This window comes from Panthera uncia, chromosome D4 (assembly GCF_023721935.1).
Source record: "Panthera uncia isolate 11264 chromosome D4, Puncia_PCG_1.0, whole genome shotgun sequence".
Classification (NCBI taxonomy): Eukaryota; Metazoa; Chordata; class Mammalia; order Carnivora; family Felidae; genus Panthera; species Panthera uncia.
The window spans coordinates 29,169,755-29,192,396 of NC_064807.1; the positions used below are offsets into that span (position 1 = coordinate 29,169,755).

The window sequence follows — 22,642 nt, forward strand, 5'->3', positions numbered from 1 at the left end:
CAAAATGACAAGAGCTCTGAACCTGCTTTTCAAATTCAACCATATATTAAGAAGAGGCCTAAAATACACAGCCTTTTCCATGTTGCCTTCGCTTTCTTATAGTTTATACTTTTATAAATTAATTTCTATTTATGTAACATATTTTATAGATGTCTTGAATGAAAACCTGTCTCTCCTATAATAAATTTCTGATCATACCTTTGTTATTGAGTAATGCAAACTATGTAAGATAAGAACTCGTTTTGCCTTAAATTGTACTTAGATATTTTAGAACCATGTCTGAAGACAGCTTATTTTAAAAGATGAGATGTCTGGTAACAAGAGGGAAAACCTGTATGATTTAGGTCTAACCTCAGACCAGAAAGAAACGCTTTAAGCATTTGAAAGAACTGATAATACCTTTATTAGAGCTAATTTGTTCCTTTAATATATGGAAGTATGTCACAGAATTTAGCTATACCTGTTTGTGATGTGCTGCCTCATTTTTTCGGTCAACTGCATGTTTTCAACTTAAGTATACTTAAAGTTTTCTGAAAAGAAATGTACAAAGACAGCATTCAATTAAGGATTAATCACTATGGCAACTGAGACCTGGTGACTGAGAGGGGGAGGATGTATTCTCACTCAGTTTCCTGCCAGCTGTCATGGTCAACCTCTGCTGCCTGAATCCAAGCCAAAATATAGACTGTGACCAACTCTAAGAAACTATATCTGTATTTTTATAAATTGGTACAAGTATCAGACTATAAAAGAAGACTTAATCCCCTGAATTGGATGACAGACACTTGGCACTCTTGCCAGTGTTTGACAGAGAAATAACGGGTCGCTTTGTAGTAAAACCTGGATTAATAGTAAACCCTTCTTTATGTTATTGCAGTGTGGTGTAAACGAGAGGCCTGCGCATGCTGTCGGCCCAGGCCGGAGGGGGGGAGCGTGGGGAAGGGTGCCTTTTATAACCCGTGCAGGTTTAAGCACTGTTCAGAATACTGTAAATACAAAATGTCGTGTTAGTAAGAACTCCTCTTTCTTGTATTTGTATTAGGTTGGCATTTTGTAGATTACTTAAAGAAAGGCTCTCTATGAGCTATGGTGGATTTGATTGCAGTATGTTTATACAGCTTTTGGAGTCAGCAAGGAGGGATGGACTGTTTACAATGAAGCAGACTTTAGGGAGATATAGCATTCCATTATCCTATTTTTCAGGATACTGAATGGCATGATGGTTTAAAGTAATCGTTCACAAATGACTGGTTTATGAAGTAGTTGAGTAAGGAAGGTTTATGGTTTCAGCATGTAACGGAATTAACTCTTACTGGGTGGGATTTTTCATGGTTTGATCATTTTTCTTTCTGTAGCTAGATGTTAATTTTATGGTATTTATATTAGAAAGTTATTCCTTCACGTAATCTTAGGAGAGATCAAGAGTGTTTAAATTTTGTGTGTATATGTATGAAATTATGTAACCAGTGTTGGCATGACAAGTTTGATTCTTTGGAACTAGGATTGATTCAGAAAGATAGTGTATCATTTGTGAAGAACACCTGTTACCTAGTCAGAGCAAGGAGAATCTACTGTTACCTTTAAACATGCACACCTACTTCCCTCCTAGCTGATGGCTACAAGTAGATGTGGTGTTCTTCCTCACAGTGGTATTACCAGGATTAACAGAGAAACGGGACTACTGACCTGATGTGTACAAAACACATTCAGCTCCTTGTGATAAAGGCATTAAAACTACTCAAAATATAAATTTTTATTTTTTGTAATTATTATTATTGCTGATCAGTAAGGGTGATGAGTGAAACTCCCTCTCTTATTCTCTACAATGACCCCATACAATTTCTGTTGCTGATAGTACCAATAATAGCATATGTTAGAATACCATAAAAGATATCTAGCATTCTCTAATTGTATAGACAAAGGACCTACCTTGAGCTAGGACTCATTTTTCATGAAGAATTCTATAGAAAAAAATTATATTTGAAAAGAATTATTAACTAATTTCACAATGAACTGAACTGAGAAAAAATAATCTTTGCCTATCAGGAAATAGTTGTATTCTAACTCTCCCAGCTGGCCATTGTTCCAATTGCACAGTAGATAGATGTCGCTTCTTGGAACAATTTCTCTGTTTAAATAGCTGGAAGATTAATTCTAAATAGTTAAAAAATACTATTTCTTCAAATAATGCCTTCTCATTAACAATATAAAAGCTTAGAGATATAAGACCTCATTGAACTCTGATTGACTTTACCTCATGACTTAAAGAAATTTAAGCACTTAATAGCCCTTTTCAACGTATATTTTATCCTTCTATGAAAACCGGTTAGCAATTGGAATGGCCACTTAATGGAAATACCTATTGCCTTTTCATCTGAGAATCTTGTTTCTAAACATATGAATTCTGAATTTTTATAGGATGAATGAGGCAAAATTATAAGACTAGCAAAACATAGTATTTCAGAATTTGGAGGATTCTTGGAGACTATTTAATGCAAAAGTATCATTTTACTGATTTTTTTTAAATTTTTTTTTTCAACGTTTTTTTATTTTATTTTTGGGATAGAGACAGAGCATGAACGGGGGAGGGGCAGAGAGAGAGGGAGACACAGAATCGGAAACAGGCTCCAGGCTCCGAGCCATCAGCCCAGAGCCTGACGCGGGGCTCGAACTCACGGACCGCGAGATCGTGACCTGGCTGAAGTCGGACGCTTAACCGACTGCGCCACCCAGGCGCCCCGCATTTTACTGATTTTTAAAAATGAGAGGGTAAGTGACTTCCCTCAGGCTCAATAGTGTCAGTCAATTTAAATCCCTAGTCTTTCAATCCATCTATCTTCTCTTGTGCCTTTTCCTCAGTTTCTTTGGCTTCTATTTTGTTCTGGTGGTTTTACTTTTTTTTTTTTTCCTCCATTTTACTTTTCAAATATGACAAATCAGTCTGATTTTTCAAAATAACTTGCTTGTGAAGAATCACCCTCACTTTAGCAGTTAAACAAAAAAATTTAAGTGGACTGAATGTATCCTTCACTTTAAAAAATATTTTGTTAGATAGTTAAAGCTCTGTCTGGACTCAAGAAATAACAGTCACACTGTTGGCACTATCTACTGTGCCAAAGATGTTTTGGCAAAGACATGATTTTTTTGCTTTTTTCTCTTATGCTTTTTCTCCACCAGGAATAACCTTGAGCCTTAATTTTTTCATCCCCCCAAATCTCCATATCTCTTTACCTTTCAGAACCTACCTCAGATCCTGTTGTCTCTTCCACAAAGCCTGACCCAGCTCCTCCCTAAGTTGGAACTAAGATGTCCTTCTTACACTCTTTCTGCTTCACCCAATAGTACTTTCTATGGCCTGTTATTCTAAAATATGACTTCCAAATTTGTTTTATAAGTACACATCTTCTTCTTCTTTTCTAATGAAACTCTAGACTTCTAAATAGCAGGATATATCCCTGACTCATTTTTGATAACCACAGAGATTTAAAATAGTGTCTTATGTATATATATATATATATATATAAATATATATTGTATTATATATATGTGTATATATATATATATATATAATTGATACCTTATGAATAAATTTATGTTTTCAGTTGCAGTAAGGTTACAGTGAACCCATCACTATGTTTTGAGAATTTTAAGTGGTTTACACTATTCCATGAACAACTTTCCTGGTTTTCCTGGAAATCCTCTGCAGATGACTTAAACGTTGTCAGAACTACCACTGGACATATTAATTGAGCCAGGGAAAATAGTCCCTCCTTATTGAATGAGAAGTATTCTCAGGTTGCCTGGCACCCATGCTTTTCAATAAATTTACTCGGTCTACACCTCTATATCCATATCATCTACTGTCTGATCCTCCACTCCAGGTGGACCCATTCAAGTTCCACTTCCCTCAGTCTTCAGAGATCACTCTGTTCCAAGTTCCCTTCACACCCATACTCTGCACCAGTCATCATTGTAGACACGGTGGACACCATATTAGTGTTGCTTACCTCAAATGTGTTTGTTCTCTCCTTGGGTAGGTTACAGGCTGCTTAAGGATTAGGACCATTGTGTACACTTTCATAAACAGCACAGCCTAGCAACAGGCAGCACAGAGTGGGAGTGCAGAAAATGATGGTCACTTGAATTCCTGTGTGAAAGTATTACATAAGGCACAACCATCTTCACCATGAAGTCAAGGCTTCTCAAGTCTTAGCTCCACAAGTTAACAAATAGAGTACACTGGCAGATCATGTAAAGATCTTAGTCATTTTAGAGCAGCATAAATGCTGGTATTCTTCATTTGCACTCCATACGTGCCATTTGTTGGCTGCAGTGCTGGTATAGGAAACCCACTCAAGAAGGGAGAACATGGGTAACAGTGCCAGAAAAGATATCCCTACCCATTTATGACTTTGTGAGCTTTCCTCATCTAGCAGTAATACATCTAAACAATCACTTAGGACCTCAAGTTTCTGCCTTCCAAAGTTATGTGAAATGTCTTATCATGCTTCTTTTCCATGGCACATAAGGCCGATCTCAATTTGGCCCTAGCCTGCTTTTTCATTTTCATTCTGAGACACTCATTCAAAATTATTGATACTCTGTACCAGGCACTGTGCTAGACACTGGGGATGTAAAGATGAACAGACTCTTCTGGTCAGCTTTCAGACTGTCAACCAGTCTATGGGCACACCGTGGACTTTTACCCTGCCATGCCTTTGCTCCTGTGCTGCTTTTGCTTAAAATTCCATTTCACCTGTGTCTGCTTATTGAACTCCTCCCCCTTGTATCATCAAAGACAGCTGTCCCCTAAGGCCTCTCCAAAGCAGTGTAAATGTCTTCCTCATCTTCATTTTTACGTGTGTGTATCTGCTATAGTACTTACCATTGTATTATGTGATACTGTATATATGTCTACAGGATACTTTCAGCTGCAAGGAATAGGATAACCATCTACAATTAGCCTATACAAACAGGCACGTGAAAAGATGCTCAACATCACTAATCATCAGGGAAATGCAAATAAAAAATACAATGAGATATCACCTCACACCTGTCAGAATGGCTAAAATCAGAAACACAAGAAACAACAAGTGTTGGTGAGGACATGGAGAAAAAGGAACCCTCGTGCACTGTTGATGGGAATGCAAACTGGTACAGTCACTACAGAAAACAGTAGGGAGGTTCCTCAAAAAATTTGAAAAAATAGATCCAGTAATTCCACTACTGGGTATTTGTCCCCCCCCAAAAATGAAAACACTAGTTCAAAAAGATAGATGCACCCTTATGTTTATTGTAGCATTATTTACAGTGGCAGAGATAGGGAAGCAACACAAGTGTCTATCAATAGATGAATGGATAAAGAAGATGTGGTGTATGCACACAATGGAATTTTACTCAGCCACAAAAAAGAATGAGATCTTGCCATTTGCAACAACATGAATGGACCTAGAGGACACTATGCCAAGTAAAATAAGTCAGAGAAAGACAAACACCATATGACTTCACTTACATGTGGAATCTAAAAAACAAAACAAACGAATAAATAAACAAAAAGCAGAAACAGACCCATAAATACAGAGAACAAACTGATAGTTGCCAGAGGAGAGAGGGTGGGGGGATGGGCAAAATGGGTGAAGGGAAGTGGGAAATACAGGCTTCCAGTTCTGGAATGAATAGTCCCAGGGCTGAAAGGTACAGCATAGGGAATACAGTCAATGGTATTATAATAGTGGTGACAGATGGTAGCTACACTTGTGGTGAGCCTAGTACAATGTATAGACATATCAAATCACTATGAAACTAATGTAACATTGTATGTCAGTTATATTTCAATAAAGATAAATGATTAATTAATAAAAGTGACCTATACAGTGGGCCATTAACTAGTTCACATAATGGCAAGCCTGTTGAGGGGTATTTCTAGGTTTAGTGCTATAGCCCAATGACATCATAAGGATTCAGGCTTTCTCATTTTCTGCGTCATTGGCCTTGGTAAGTCAACATTTAGTGCCTGGGCCTTTTGACTCATGTTGCAGGATGACCACTGCATCTCAAGAACTCATTCTCTTATACAAATGCATCATCCAAAGACAGAAAGGTATGGTTCTCTCATACATGTCTCCTTTTGTTGAGGAGAACAATCTTTGTTGCAAAACATGACTAGCTTGCCTAATCTCCATTTATTCCCCACCCCCCAGCCCCCCCACCCCGAGAACTGAGAGAGCAATCCACCATCCTGGAGCACATCTCTAAGAGAACTCCAATTTTGTTCAGACAACAAAGAAAGTAACAGTGGCTGTTGATAGGCCATCAACAATGTCTGCCATTATATTGCTGGTTAGACTGTGAAACTCATTTGTGTTAGGAATGGAAGCTTATTCTTTTATTCCCTGGAGCTAGAATAGTACCTGGTACATAGATATTCAATCAGAGCTTACTGATTTTAATTGAATTTCTAGTAGCTATTAACTACAGCCTTTTCAAAGAGAGTCTACAAATAAAAAATGTGAGGAATTACTCTAATTTTTAATATGAACATGAATTCTTGTGCAGTGCAGTGGCTTTAGGCAGGATAAATATGTTTGAACTGTGGTCCCTAATCTAACATTGGAATTTGTGATATTTTTGCAATTTTCCTGATGAGGATAATATCCCCTTTAACATGACCAGAGTCAGCTCTCACCGCTTTTATGTTAAGATTGTTGGTAAGCTGATGTTTTGTTTTAAAGGTACTCTTGAGGCGCCTGGGTGGCTCAGTCGGTTGAGCGTCCAACTTCGGCCCAGGTCATGATCTCATGGTCTGTGAGTTCGAGCCCCGCGTCGGGCTGTGTGCTGACAGCTCAGAGCCTGGAGCCTGCTTTGGATTCTGTGTCTCCCTCTCTCTCTGCCCCTCCCCTGCTCATGCTCTGCCTCTCTCTCTCTGTGTCAAAAACAAATAAAACATTAAATAATTTAAAAAAATTTTTTTTAAATAAAAAAAAGGTACTCTCATCTCGTAGCCAAGTTACTATCAGAATCAACTTTCAATTAATCTGTAAACAATTTTCATGACTGTAGCAGCAACTGCTTAAAAAATGGAATTGGAAAGCCATAACCTGCTTTTTATTCAGCATATAAGGCTATCCTCTTACTGTTGCCAGGTGAAGTAATGAATACCTTAAGAGGAAGAACTTTTTGCTTTTGGTAAATTGTCTTCCAAAAATTTTTCTTACTTGCGTTATGTTTTTTCATCCAACATTCGTTTATTGAAAGGCTGTCGGCTAAATGACTCAGGACTCAATATGAAAAAATATATATATGGTTGCTCTCTGTGTTAGAGGCATGTATAGCTCCAGTTACATAGGTAAGGTCTAAGCAATCAAAATAGTTTCCAATAGAATAGGGGCCCTACCTATTCAAAGAGAGCCCCCTGGTCTTGTATTCCTTTGGCGGGTGAAATTAGGATTTTTGGCCTACATGCAACATAGTTGCTGCTTGGCTTGGTATGTTGTATGTGATTATATAACATTTTAAATAAAGGTAGATTCCATTTATATAATAAAGCTATCAAATGAGAAATTGAAATAACAATGCAAGAAAAAAAAAGTACGCAAGGAAAATCTCATGAATCTGGACCTTCAAGCATGGGTAGAACTATGTTGGGCAGAAGGCAAGGCTGAGGAAATTTGGCTCCAGAAATGGATATCCATGATGTGTTTGGCAGTAGTGAGAAGATTAGCCTAACCAAGCCAGCATCTATTGGACATCAGGAAGAGTAAGACTGCATTGAGGGAACACATCATGAAAGGCCTTGCATGTAGAGAAATAATCAAAAGATGTTAAACTGACCTGAACAGACTGAAATGTTAGAGTTTATACTCCGACAAGTAACTTTCAACATGTGCATAATATCTAACCATTCCCTAGTGAAGAAGGCTAAGAGCCAGGCCTGGAGCTGGTAATCATTATTCTAGACAGAAAGACCCTTCTGTTTTCACTCAAGAAGGGGGGAAGCCTTTTCCTGTGTGTAGGCATAAAGCTGGGTAAAACCAAAATCCACTCTCAATCATCCTGGTCAGAGTTTCCAGCATGGAGGTATCATGTATGTGCTGATTGAAGGCATGTCAGCTTATTGTAGATGAGCAGTTCCCAAAATGTGGTCCATGGACCCCTAAGATATCTGAGACTCCTTCAGGGGTCTGCAAGGTCCGAACTATTCTCAGAATAACTTGAAGTGCCTTTTTCACTTGTTGACATTGCACAAATGGTGTAAAAGTAATGGTGAGAAAACTGCTGGCAGCTTATCATGAATCATTCAGTGGCCCCAAATCATACCTAGTAGTCTCTGGATTCTGTACATACTTGCAGGACAAGGAAGCTAGTTTCTCTGATGAATATCTTTTTTTTTTTTTTTAACATTTATTTATTTTTGAGACAGAGAGAGACAGAGCATGAACAGGGGAGGGTCAGAGAGAGGAAGACACAGAATCTGAAACAGGCTCCAGGCTCTGAGCTGTCAGCACAGAGCCCAACGCGGGGCTCGAACTCACGGACCACGAGATCATGACCCGAGCTGAAGTTGGCCGCTTAAACCGACTGTCTGATGAATATCTTTGATTGATTTTTATCCTTGATAAAAATGGCTCGTTTTATCAAATCTCAACCTTTTATACTCATCTTTCATTCTATTCTGTTTGCTAAAATAGGGAGTGTACATAAGCACTTGTACACCTGAGCTGCAAAGTGAACTAGCCACCTTTTTTTTTAATAAAACATCGTTTGTACTTGAAAGAATTGCTGACAGACAGACTGGTTATTTGGATTTGGTAGGTAATTTCTTAAAAATGAACCTAGTGAGTTTGGTACTTCAAGGAAACCAGTGGGCATGGACGTGTTGCCAGGGATAAATTCAAGCTTTCAATTAAAATGTTGAAAATTGGGGCGCCTGGGTGGCTCGGTCGGTTGAGTGTCCGACTTTGGCTCAGGTCATGATCTCACAGTCTGTGAGTTCGAGCCCCGCGTCGGGCTCTGTGCTGACAGCTCAGAGCCTGGAGCCTGTTTCAGATTCTGTGTCTCCCTCTCTCTGTGACCCTCCCCCGTTCATGCTCTGTCTCTCTCTGTCTCAAAAATAAATAAAAACGTTTAAAAAAAATTTTTTTTTAAAAATAAAATAAAATAAAATGTTGAAAATCTTGTATCTTCCACCATGACCATGACGCATTCCCCATACTTACATATTTTTTCCTGATGCAATAGGTGGTGATAACAACAAATATGACTTACCAATGCTGTGTAATTGAATGTGTCACATTTTAAAGATCTACATAACTCAGTTCATTGGTATTTCCAAATGACCAAGTGAATATCACTGTCATGCTTGGGGAAAAAAATCCGGCCAAAGTACAACATATGCCAATGAATTTTAATAATGTAAAAATTTACTGATATGGTTTCAGATTTTACATGAAACTAACCTTAACTGAGTTTTGATATAGCATCAAAAAATATTTACAATTATCTGAAAAGGCCATTAAAATATTCTTCCCTTTTCTAACGACATGTCTACATGATGCTGATTTTCTTCATATACTCCAACCAAAACAACCTTGTTGCAACAGATTGAATGCAGAAGCCAGATATGAGACTCTAGCTGTCTTTTATTAATCCAGATGTTAAAGATAGTTAAAAAATATAAAAACAATAGCCACTATTCATGTTAATTTTTTGTTTGCTTGGAAAATGTAAAATGTTTTGTTGTTATTGTTGTTAAAAAAGTTATTCAGGGGCAGCCTGGGTGGCTCAGTCAATTAAGCATCCAACTCTTGATTTTGGTTAAGGTCACAATCTCACAGTTCGTGATATCAAACCCTGATTCAGGCCCCACACTGATGGTGCAGATTCTCTCTCTCCCTCTCTCTCTGCCCCTCCCCTGCTTGTGTCATGCAAGTGCATGTGCACATGCTCACTCTTGCAAAATGAATAAACATTTAAAAATAAACAAAAATAAAAAGAGTTTTTCGGGTTAACATGTAATTGGCTTATTGTTATTTATTTTTTTAAATAATTTATTTTTGGGAGAGTACAAGTGGGGGAGGGGCAGAGAGAGGGGGACAGAGGATCCGAAGTCGGCTCTGCGCTGACAGTGCAGCACCCAATGTGGGGCTCGAACTCACAAACTACGAAATCATGACCTAAGCTGAAGTCAGACGCTCAACTGAGCCACCCAGGTGCCCCAGCTTATTGTTATTTTTAATGGATTAACTAATATTTTTGAATGTTTAATAGGTAAAACACACACAAACAAAAGCTCTTTGGGGTCCTTAATAATTTTTAAAGTGTAAAGAGGTTTTAAGACCCATAGTTTCAGAACTGCCATCTTGGACCATATGAAGAGAGGATCCTGATCATTAAATTCACTTCTAGTGGGATATACTTTTAATTGGCCTTTCTCTGTGTAAAAGCTTTACTTCCTTTTCTACAGGATTCAAGAAGGCACATCAGAATGATGTGGCCATACAGAATCCACTCTAATTTGCTAATTTCAGTACTTTATTATTAATAATAATCAAATTTCAGTACTTTATTATTAATAATAATCTGCATCAAACATCACAGCTAATTGCAATGTCTCTCATTTGGGACATGCTTGAAATGATCTTCCCAAGATGCTAGAGAACCATTGGTGGCTTTGTCAGCCTACATTTAGAAGCCTTAACTCCAGCCAGAGGCCTGAAGGAAGCAAGGGAGGAGCCTAAGCTCCCTGTGGGAAATGCCAGCTGCTGAAAAGGCAGGTAGGGACAGATGCCTGCCAAGGAAGGCTTTCTTTAAATATTTTTCCATCAGCACCACCTTCTGTGATCTTTTCACATACCAGGTATTATTAATATTAAGTACAGGACCTTCAAATGGTCTTTAGATAAAGTTTTACCATAATGCAAGTAATACATATAAAGATTTGAAACTGTGTCAGGGCTACAAGATGCTAAGGACCTACTGATTACTACTTTCTCAAGATCTTATAAGGACTGCTAGAACTGTGAATTTTATTTTGTTTTTTTTAATGTTTATTTTTGAAAGAGAGAACACAAGCAGAGGAGGGGCAGAGGGAGAGAGGGAGACACAGAATCCAAAGCAGCCTCCAAGCTCTGAGCTGTCAGCATAGAGCCCAGCATAGGACTCCAACTCATGAGCAGTGAGGTCATGACCTGAGCCGAAGTCAGATGCTCAACCAACTGAACCACCCAGGCGCCCCAGAATTGTGAATTTTAAATATGAAAGAGACCAATGGGAGTCCCTGATCCAAATTCCTACCCCCTTAGGTCCTGATCCCCAAATCACTCATTATCCCCCAGGGTAATGAGGCTCAAAAAGTTAACAAAACTTCCCCAGTTTCCTCTGGACCCTAGGGCCCAAGGTGCTGAGTCCAGTGCTCTGACTGCCACTGTCTCACCTGGCCTGTTCCCACAGATGACTGTTCTGGCAGTGTCTTCAGGGTCACAGATCCCAAGGAGATGGGGCTTTTCTATTTCTGTTTGCAGTGTGTGCTGCATGCCCCATAATACTCACCTGTTCTCCCAGGGTTAGATATATACGTCTATCAGATAATGAGAAATGGACTGTTGTGGATAAAAAAGGAACCTAGGCTCAGGACAGCCATTATAAAGTTGTTCTGTTGTGACTCACTTAGAAAGCAAAATACTATTAAAAATATAGAGAGATACAGATACAGGTAGAGATACATAGATATAGCTGGATTGTAACTATTACTTCTTCCAGGAGTAAAGCAGAATGGCAATAACAACCCCCCCAAAAAGATTTTGGATTTGAATCTAAGTGGGTTTTTTTTTTTCAGATTTGAATGTCATTTTTAAACATGCAGAAAATTTGACTTTAATATGTATTTGTGGTGGGTCCTCTAACCACCTGGCTTTCAACCAGAGGATGAGTAAAGACAATTCAGGAGTAGCTCATAGTTGCCTTAGGCTTTCCTGAATATTGGAAAACTGCATTCACAGGAATATTTCCTACCTCCAGGCAAAAATCTTGAATGATTACTTTCAGGATAGGAGCTTTTTCACACCTGTGCAAAGACCCTTAAAAGTTTTTGTCCTTTTAGACACTCAGATGCCATTTGAATGAATGTATTTACATGTGCTATATATTTTTATAATACTCCTGATTCCCTGCTTTGCAAAGACAAAGAAGTTTATGACTTCTTATGTGTTTATAGAGTTTGGCCCTTACCCAAAGGGAGATTTCTTTTTTAATCTTTTGTTTGAACAGATGTGTAAACAAAAGCATTGCTGCCTCTCAGACTTCACTATTTAAGATTGAATGAAGAAAAAAAAGAACACTGATTTTTTTTTTTTCTAGTCTTTATGGCAAAGTTGGTGTGATCAGGACACTGTGAGGACCAGTGGCTACACGGTGCACCCACACCCACACATTGGCAGTGACTGTAGAGTGGCTTGTGAGGCTCTGTGCCATTCTCAGGAACAAGGTGTAGACCAAGAGCTTTCCTATAATGGGCAGATACTCTGGTGATCTTAGAATCCAAACTCAGGCTTCTCAGTGGGTCCAAGCCATCAGGACCTTCCAATCCCTTTGAAAGTCTCTCTCTTTCCAGTTGTGTCAATGACTAATCAAACCTAAACATCTGGTTATGGGGGAAAAACAAAACAAAACGAAACAGTGAATGTGTCTGTTACATATCTCTTGCTCCTTGTTCTGGTATATGTTCTACAGGGTGTTTTTTGGAGAGACCAGCTTAGCAGACAGAGCCATTCTAAAATTGCTTAATAAAACTTTTCCATAATTCCCAGTGGCCCACTATGGTAAGGCTACCCATCCTATGAAGCTGTTCTGCATTGTACCTTATCCCTGTCCAGGCTTCCTTCGTGGAGGGTATGGATAGATGAGCAGGGGAGGAAGAGTCGCAGTGTCTGCATTGGCTCTGGCTGCGTCTCCAGGAATTAGCCCTGAGGAGCTTTAGAAAGATGGCAGATTTCTTCACTGGATTATTTGAATGGATAAAGAAATTGTGGTTTATATACACGGTGGAGTACTACTTGGCAATGAGAAAGAATGAAATATGGCCCTTTGTAGCAACGTGGATGGAACTGGAGCATGTTACGCTAAGTGAAATAAGCCATACAGAGAAAGACAGATACCATACGTTTTCACTCTTATGTGGATCCTGAGAAACTTAACAGAAGACCATGGGGGAGGGGAAGGAAAAAAAAAAAAGAGAGGGAGGGAGGCAAACCATAAGACACTCTTAAAAACAGAATAAACTAAGGGTTGATGTGGGGTGGGAGGCAGGGGAAAGTGGGTGATGGACACCTGTTGGGATGAGCACTGGATGTTGTATGGAAACCAATTTGACAATAAATTTCATATTAAAATCAATCAATCAATCAATCAATAAATAAATACTTTTAAAAAAAGATGGCAGAAATTACAATAATATTTCTCTTGCTAAAATGGGAATTGGAGGCTGTTCATGATTCCTTTTGAAACTCACTCTCCTGGATTGTTCTGTTTCTTGCCCCCACTTGTTACAGGTAGGTGGCTATAGGACAGATTGATCCCCATCAGCTCTGCTCATTTCCTTGCTATTCCTATCTAGGTGCTCTCTACAGTTCTTCAGTAATTTACCTCCAAAGTTGTTGTTTTTTTTTACCTCAAAGACTGTTAGTAGAAAAGTTTGTTGTTGTTTTTTTAACTTAAACATTCTCTGCACTATTCCCAGTGAAACTTCCTAGTACATAAAGATAGATTTCCTACATAGCAAATAGAAACATGCTAATGTAATCATATGGCTGTGAGGTAAGAGGAATATTCTTTTTTTCTTTTCTCAGCACATTGACAGTAAAGATTGCTATCTTTAAACTTTTTAAGAGTCAGTTTTATTTTTTCTTACTTTCATATTGAAAATCTATATATACTCTATCTCCTTTTTAGTTTTGCCTTTCAAAAAATAACTCTTATTTCATTTAAAGTAACATAACTCGGCTTAGATCTAATGCCTTGAAACACAGAATTTTGCTTCAAAGGCAAAAGAGTATTATCAAAAGTTATTTGAGTCTTTCTTACTATTGATCTTTAGAGCAATGAGTAAGATAAGGAACTTTCTTCATAGAACCAACATAAACCTAAAACTTCTCAGTAAGAAATAAATTATACAGAATTATATACAGTTGCTTAGGTCTACTGTGGATTCATTTGGGCTACTCTAGAAGAAGGAATTTTTCCCTACAAAAGTGCTCTCTTATTCACTATAATCCTAATGTAGATCTTTTATAATTTAAAATAATTATAGGTTTTATTTTGTAGAATGTATACATTGTACATTTTTTTATATTTTTTACAAAATATACATACATGTATACATGTATACATGTATACAAAATACATTTTTTATATTTTTGTTTTTGTTTTTTTGGAGAGAGAGTGCACCCACACGTGCATATTTGCCCATGAGCAAAAGGAAGGGCAGAGAGAGGGAGAGAGAGAGTCCTAAGCAGGTTCCGTGCTGTCAGTGCAGAGCCCTACACAGGGGCATGACCCCACAAACTGTAAGATCATGACCTGAACCGAAATCAAGAGTTGGATGCTTCAGCCACCCAAGCACCCCTGTACATTTTTAAGTAGTAATTTTTATGATATATTTTCAAACACAATTTACAGACAAATCAGAAAAAATCAATAATGATTTTATAACTTCATGAAAATTAAATCAAAGGTGATATTCATAAAGTCTTTGAAGTGAGCCATTTCCAAGTTAAGCATTTAACTGTGAATAGATGAGGAGACTATTTTGGCCAAAATATATTAGAACAATTATCCTTTACCGAAATGATATATACTTAATGTTTTAACTGAATTAAACAATTTTTATATTTATGAACTTTAGTTTTAATAATAAATCATTATTTTTGTAAAAACAGCATATCATGTGTTTAAATTCTTATTTATATGAATGAGATTAGGATTTACCATAATCAGACATAGCCTATCTTTTACCTTTTTAGCCCTGGTTAACTGTGGTCTGAAGGGGGACAGTTTTTCCTTTACTTTTTCAGTTCTCAACTGATGGCTGCATATAGTATGTGTATGTCCAAAGGAGGAAGACATATTACCACCCATAGATTAGAATGATTATTTCAGAATTCTCTGATAATCCGGCTTCTTCTTAAGTATCCCCCCATTTCCATTCAACTAATCTCATCATCAAATGAATTTTTAACTATATTTTTACATTTCCTAGGGGTAAACCACTTACTAGATTTTATTTTTAATAAAGATTCCACAAATCGAATTTGAAAAACACTATAGTAGAAACACCTAACAATACCCAATAACTTAGGCAAATAATCATGAATGTAGCAATTACTAAGTTATAAATTATACTCTAATAGTGTCAAGCTTTCTAAAATACTTAGCAGAAATATTTATACAATACAATGTACAAAGTTCTTATCTTTATATTTCCTTATTATTATAATCATAAATTGTAATATGACGGAAAACTCATCAGAATCACAGAATATAGAAGTACTTCCTCAAGGCAAATCTTGATGGATAGTTTTGAAGAAACTTTTTAAGAAAACATTAGGAACAGTTAGCGGCTTTTGCAGAAACTGGCATTTCTTTCTTATTCAGGTCATGATTGCAAAATTTCCTTTTAAATACAGGCATAGTATTCCAGTTGTTGGCCATTCTACTCTTTAGCAGAAGGAGGAGTGGATTTATTTTGCTTTCTTTAGCAAGCAACCTCACCCTCTCTCCTAGTGTTAAGGAGGGACAGTATTGTCTTTTAAATTCCTAATCCAGTCTTTTTTACTGAACTTTTCATTACTCGAGCCTTTATAACTGTTGCTACTTCATTGTGTTGCCTCAGTGTCATATGACTTCACAGCTTTGACATAAGTGGTAATGAATGAGTTTGAGTCCAATTCACATAATCTGGAAACTTTTCATCTTGGCCATAGGCCTTGAATTTTGCTTTATGGCATAACTATCACTGCAATTGGAACTAAACTTTGGAACTTTTTTCCTTGTATCCACTATTGTAAAGGATACCATTTTACTATGAAGTAGTGAAACCAGCTTTGTAACAAGGCCACTAAAATGTTTATTAAGTTAATTAACAAACAAAATTTTGTTTACAACCTTGTTTAAGTACAAAGTACTCTACTAAAATGAACCTATCTGAACCTAGATAGATTTTTTTTGTTTGTTTTTAATGAAGGATAGGGTATTAAGCCCATGTGTGAAAAGAATGATTATCTAACACAATCAAGTTTTTAAATATAGAATTCTTGGCAAAATTAAAGATCCACCTGTTTGATACCTGTGTTGAAAAGCTGAATTTTCCTGAAGAATTTATAAAACTGACTTAAAAAAAAATGTATCCATACAAAATGTGAGCTTTGTAATGCTTTGCCAGAGTCAGAAAGACCAAGAGTAATCATGTAAGTTATTGAAAATTACCATTGTCTGGCATGATTTCTCCATGGCTTCAGAAATTGCAGTATATGAGGAGGGAGTGTTCTTGGCCCAGTTCCTTCTTTTTCTGTTTATTTCACTTATCCTCACGTAAACATACCATCTCTCCTTACAATAATAGATCATTTCTTGGGAATCATCTTAAAATGATGAGCCTTTTTATTAGAAACTTATAACATCCATCTGTTTTCTTGTGAGGTAAAATAAGTGTGTCAAATCTCTTACAGATTTATCTTTAAAGGTCAGCATTTTCCTCTTTGTTGATGCTTTAAGATTCAAGAAATGATGTCTTTAAGGAAAGTACTTTCAGCATTTTATGTTTGTTCATCTGAGTCACAATAGATATATAAGAAGTCAATTTATTTTCATTAGAAATGGTTTGCTACTAAAAAAACATACAGCTACAGGGTGCCTGGCTGGCTGTGTAGAGCACGTGAATCTTGATCTCGGGTCATAAGTTCGGTACCCATGTTAGATAGAGATCACTTTAAAATAAAATAAAATAAAATAAAATAAAATAAAATAAAATGAAATAATAAATAGCATACAGTTATATCTTACATGTTATCCAATGTTCAGTTTATTTCAATAAAATGAATTTAAATATAATAAGTTGAAGAGATAAGTGATTTATTTAAAAAAAAACTAAATGTTCCATCTTAAAATTTAAAAATTGGCTTGTCATTTTTAAGTCCCTTAAGGGAAAGGCCTCTTTGTATATGTAAATATTTTTGTTCTCAACTGCATAGCATGGTGACAGGAAGATAACAAGTGCTCAGTAAATATTTGTGGAATGAAACACTCTTCCCTACACACATTCATTTATATGTGCCATTTCAATCCCACTGAACTCCTGTAAAAGAAAAATAATTATGTCATCAGCAAGAATCTGTGTCTAGCAAACTCCTGTATGTATGTCTGAAAAAAAAGAATTCTTTAAAGATAGTTTAACTGGGTATAAATTCTAAGTTTATATTTTTTTTTCCTGTCTGCATGTAGAAGGTATTGTCTTCTGGTGGTGGTGGTATTCATGAGAAGTCTGTCTTCAGGTTGATTGTCATTTCTTTGTGGGATATCTTGTTTTTTCTTTCTGGCAGTTTTTAAAGATATTCTCTGTGATATAACAAAGTACAGATTTATTTTTATTTTTCCCACGAGAGATTTGCTTTCCCTTTTTAGTTTGAGGATTCATGCCTTCTTCAGTTACCTGCCATTATGTCTTTATATTATCTCTTCTGTTTTCTCTGTTCTTACCTTCTAATATTTTACAAACTTTGGTATGTCTTCTGCCATGTCTTCTTTCTCTACCACTTTATCAACTATCATTGTAAGGCTGTTTAGTCTGCTGCTTAACCCATGTTTTGAGTTTGTTCCTATCTCTATTTTTTATTTCAAAACCACATTTCCTTTTTAGAGTTTGTGTTTGGCTCTTTCAGATCTGTCTATATAATACCAGCCCTAGTATATTCTATTCTTTCCTTTATCTTTCTGGACTTGCTAATGATTTAAAGTCTCTTGCAGATTGCTTTGTTATCTATAATTCCTCAGATACATATTCTCACACTTGTTGCTTCTGCCCATTTTCATGGTGGTGGGTTTTATATATTCTTCATAATTTTTGCCCAAACCCCCCCCCCCCCCCCGCCACTACCACCCATCAGAATCAAAAGCATTCTCTGGATTATAGAAATCTTCCCATGGTATGTTTTTATATTCACTCTTCATTGAGATCTATGGTTTTCACTGATTCTGGACCAGTTTTTTATGTTGGTTTTTAGCTTAGATTTTCCATTCCACCCAGGTGCTACAAAATCAGATTCCACAAATGGCACAGGCTGGGCATTCCAGTGATTCTTCCTATCTAGAATAGGAAGGTAGCCTGCTTCTCTTCTGTGTTCCCAGTTTGGACTTTCCTAGCTTTAATTTGCAAACTGGATAGCCTCTTAATTCCTACTGTGTTTTTGGTTTCTTTGTCTTTTAATGCAGGGAGTTCAGTCATTTCCATCTCCCCTCTATACATGGGGTCCTGTAAACTATAACTTAAGGCCCTAACTCTGGGCTGCTGAGCATCAGCTCCTATTCACCACTTCTTTGTTTTTGGCACCTAGAGATTTACCTTTCTCACTTCTGAGCTCAAATGTAATTTTGTTGTTGTTACCAAATTGTATCTAGTCTTCTCATTTTGGAGTGGGGTGGGGCTTTCCATGTATTCACTGTACCATCTTCTCAGGGAAATTGGAACCAATAATTAAAATTATTTTTTTCTTGACTCAGTGTTTTTAACAATTTATGTTAGACAAGCAACAAGTATAGTCTGTAAAATAAATATAATTCTATATATAGTGTCAACCAACTGTAGTTAGCATCTTAAAATCACTAAATATTCTGGCAATCTAGTAGAGATTAAAAGGTAGGATTTATGAAAATTGTTTCTTATTTAACTATCACATAAAGATTGTTGTTATTTTAAAGTTTGGCAACTTATGTAAAATTAAATAACAAAAATCTGATTAATAATATTGAGGGAAATTACTGATTTAAGAATTTTAAATATCTCGTTTTTATGCCATTATTTTTATAATCATTAATTTTTATCCTCATTTAGGATTGTGGATATCAGCATGTATATAATATCCCAACAAACTTGACAATGAAGGCATCATATTATTGCTATTACTTTTATTATATCTTTAAGAAAGATATATTCTTTAACATATATTTTAAACGATGGACACCATGGAAACATCATAGTATTGGCATTACTTTTATATATTTCATAAATATATAAAATATAAATATATATTTATATAAATATATATTTATGAAATATATAAAATATAAATATATAAAATATATATTTATATGAAATGTTTATTTTATAAATATAAATGTTTATATTTATATAAAATATATAAAATATAAATATATATTTATGAAATATATAAAAGTAATATATAAAAGTAACTTATTCCTATATCTTCTTTTTAAAAATCTAAGTTAACTAACATCTCTCATATTGTTATCAACTAGAGAATATGATATACTTGATTATAAAGAGGTTTTGGAAAAAATAAGGCCATCTCCTCATTTGACCAAAAACGACTATTTTTTCAGACTTAGGTTTTGCATTCCTTCTCTTTCCAGACACATAAAGAAAAAATGAAGACAGATATATTGACACTTTCAAAGAAAGACCAACAACTAAGTGAAGGAAACATTTCATTTCCCCTTTACATTTCACACCCTGTAAGCCAAAAGAAGAAAAAAGTCTACCACACAGACCAGACCACCTTTATAATTGGAGAAACGCCAAAAGGGATCCGCAGGTATGTGTATAGCAACACTGGACTTTAAAAATTATTCTCAAAAGAAATATAGCTACTTAATAAAATACACAAATAATTTGAATCTTAACCATACCTGGCAGCTGAATTTGTATACTTCAAAAAATAAATTCAAAATGTTTTAGATGTTTTTAGAAAGCTAATCCCTCAATTGATAAAAAAATGAAATCATTTTGTATGGATAAATGAAACACTTAATTGCATTTTATTTACTCTTTGAATATTGAGCACCTAATATGCACTCAGGCATTGTGCTAGGTTTTACACAGACAGGATAAAAAAGGACAGAGTTTACAGTGCAGTGAGAGTTAAACCATAAAACTTTCAAAAGTAAAAAAAAAAAATTATAAATAATTATAAAATGGTGTATTACAGGAAAGAAGTGGACAGGCCTGGTTGGTAGAGAATAAGGTGATCTGGAGGGGGGCCAATGGCTTTCTATTGGGTAGAGAGTAAGACCTCGCAACAGAATTGGCATCTGAGACCTGAGGGATAACCAGGCAAAGAACTAGATTAAGGACATCCCTAGGGAGCAAAGAGGTTTGATGTGCTCAAGGAACTGAGAGAAGACTAGTGTACTTAGTGCATAATAAACCAAGCAGAAAGACATGAGCTGAAGGCCAAGACATAGATGGGGCTGGAGCATGCAAAGCCCTGTAGGTTGTGGATAAGAGTTTGGATTTTGTCCCAGGTGTGTCAAAGCTATTGAGGCATGAACATGATCTGATGTATGTTTCTCAAAGATGGTTCTAGTTTCTTTGTGGAAGAGAGCAGACTAGGGAAGACCATAAGGAACTAGCCAATGGTGGTTTACGGTAGAGTGGTTCCCATGGAGATAGAGTTTGGTGGATGAATTCAGTTTGGTATGGACTGGTTGTTGGGAAAGAGAGAAAACAAGACTACTCTTAACTTTTCCATGGAGCAACAGATTGGATTTACTAAAATGGGGAAAACTAGGAGTTTGGACTGAAAAAAAATCAAGAGTTCTCTTTTGCTTGTATTAAATTTGAGGTTCTATGAAAATAGGATTTGGGGACTAGAGATCTAAATGTGGAAGTCATCAGCATTGAGATTTTAAATGGTTTTAGAGCCACAGGTTATGTGAACAGCCTAGGAACCCAGCACAGACAGAAGAGAAGCTAGGACTGAGCCTTAAGGGGACAGTGGCCTGCTGGGTAGGAGGCACACTATAAGGTCCTGAAGTCCAAGAGGAGTGAAAATTTCAAAATGGAGGAAGCACTTCATTTTATTAAATGCTGCTGAGAACCAGAATCAGATGAAGTGGAAAAGTGCCTTCCAGAACTGGCAGGAGAACTCACTGGCTGCCTTGATGTGAGCAGTCTACAAATCCCTAGGCAGACTCGGGGTGAGGTGGGAAGCAGGGGATGGGCAGATCTTGAGACTTCTCTGTGAGTGTGAAAAGTTGCGGTAGTTGGAGGGCATTGTGCAGTCAAAGGTAAATTTTTTTAAGTTGGGAAGACAGTAGAACCTATTTGTGTGTTGAGGGAAAAAACCAATATGGAAAAAAAAGAGATCATGCTGGAGAAGTGGTAACAGAAGTCCTGCAGAGCAGGAGAGGGTGGGATCCAGACTACTGAAGAAGGTCTAGCCTTTGAGAGGCATCAGAAGAGGAGGGATGGAAGATGGGCATAGATGCGATATTTTCTCAATTAACTGAGAATTAAAGTATCAAATCAGAGGGAGAGAAATTTCAGGAGAGAAAAGTCATGAAATAAATCATTTATCAATTAGAACAGCAAGCTTGGTGAGACTGGAATTCATGGGTCATGTTAAGTCCCTGTTGGAGAGTAATTCCAGTAAAAGCATCCATGCAGTTGTGCAGACTTTGTTCAGCCAGGCTTCAATTGCTCAGTTACAGACACAGAATAGGGAGATGGCTGGGTTTTATCAGGGGTTAGAATGGAGGGAGAGAGAAGCAAAGAAGCTGAAAGATGTTTGCAAAGGAGTAATTATAAAGTCGAACCTAAGCTAAACAAGGGGAGGCTTGATGAGGTCAGAAGTATCTTCCAGCATTGTTGTCATGGGGGAATTAAACAGTTGAGCTGGATTATGAGGTGACTAAATTCAGGGATTTGCAGGTTGTGCAATTAATGGTAATGACAATGGCAGTATATGTCCTTAGGAATAGGGACCTGACATTCTGTTGAGTCTTGGGGAGTGGGGGATGGTGGTAAAGAAATTGGTGGGCTAGGAGTTGGAGTTACATGGGCCATCCACATGGATGTTGGTGTTATCAAGAGTGATGGCAGGAGATGGGAAAGGAAACAGGATTGATCATGAGTTCAGTCACTAGGAGGAAGCGACTAAGAGGTCAGTTGACAAATTGAGGGAAAGAATGGATTAGCAGGATAGCATAAACCTGCAAAAGTTAAGAAAAAAAAAGTTTAAGTTAAGTTTAAGTTTAAGAAAAAAAAAAAATGGTCTGGAAGCAGCATGTGAAGCATGAACCCTGAGGTTTAAGATGTGAGGTATAAGAGCCTTATCTTGTGAGGGCCGTATGGGAGGAGGTGGCATCATGAGGGGATAGAGGGACCATCTGGGGAGAAGAACAGGGGAGTTGGTAGAGCATAGCCTCATTCCAGGGGCTGAGGAATGGTCTGGAAGGGTGAGGGATTCGATTAGATTGGGGAGGAAGAGACTAGGACCAGGAACAGGCCTGGTACACCTGTTACAGGTGACAGAGGAGTAGTGACTGAGCTAAGCAGGGATGAAAGGCATGGTTGAATTGACCCTGAAGGCCTCTGCAGACAATGGGCAAATGGTGATGGTTCTCCCTGTTCCAAATT

At 36.9% G+C, this 22,642-nt stretch overlaps 1 protein-coding gene across 3 annotated transcripts in view; it reads left to right on the forward strand.

Moving 5' to 3' along the window:
• Positions 1–22,642, forward strand: part of ERCC6L2 (ERCC excision repair 6 like 2) — a 131,602-nt gene that overhangs the window by 104,346 nt on the left and 4,614 nt on the right. For 2 of the 3 annotated variants that reach the window (XM_049634184.1, XM_049634191.1), the window contains exon 18: positions 19,636–19,817. In XM_049634184.1, the coding sequence (XP_049490141.1) occupies positions 19,636–19,817 (182 nt within the window). Of the gene's footprint in view, positions 1–1,609; positions 2,514–19,635; positions 19,818–22,642 lie in introns of those variants that run through there. The other variant, XM_049634199.1, reaches the window with a different exon arrangement.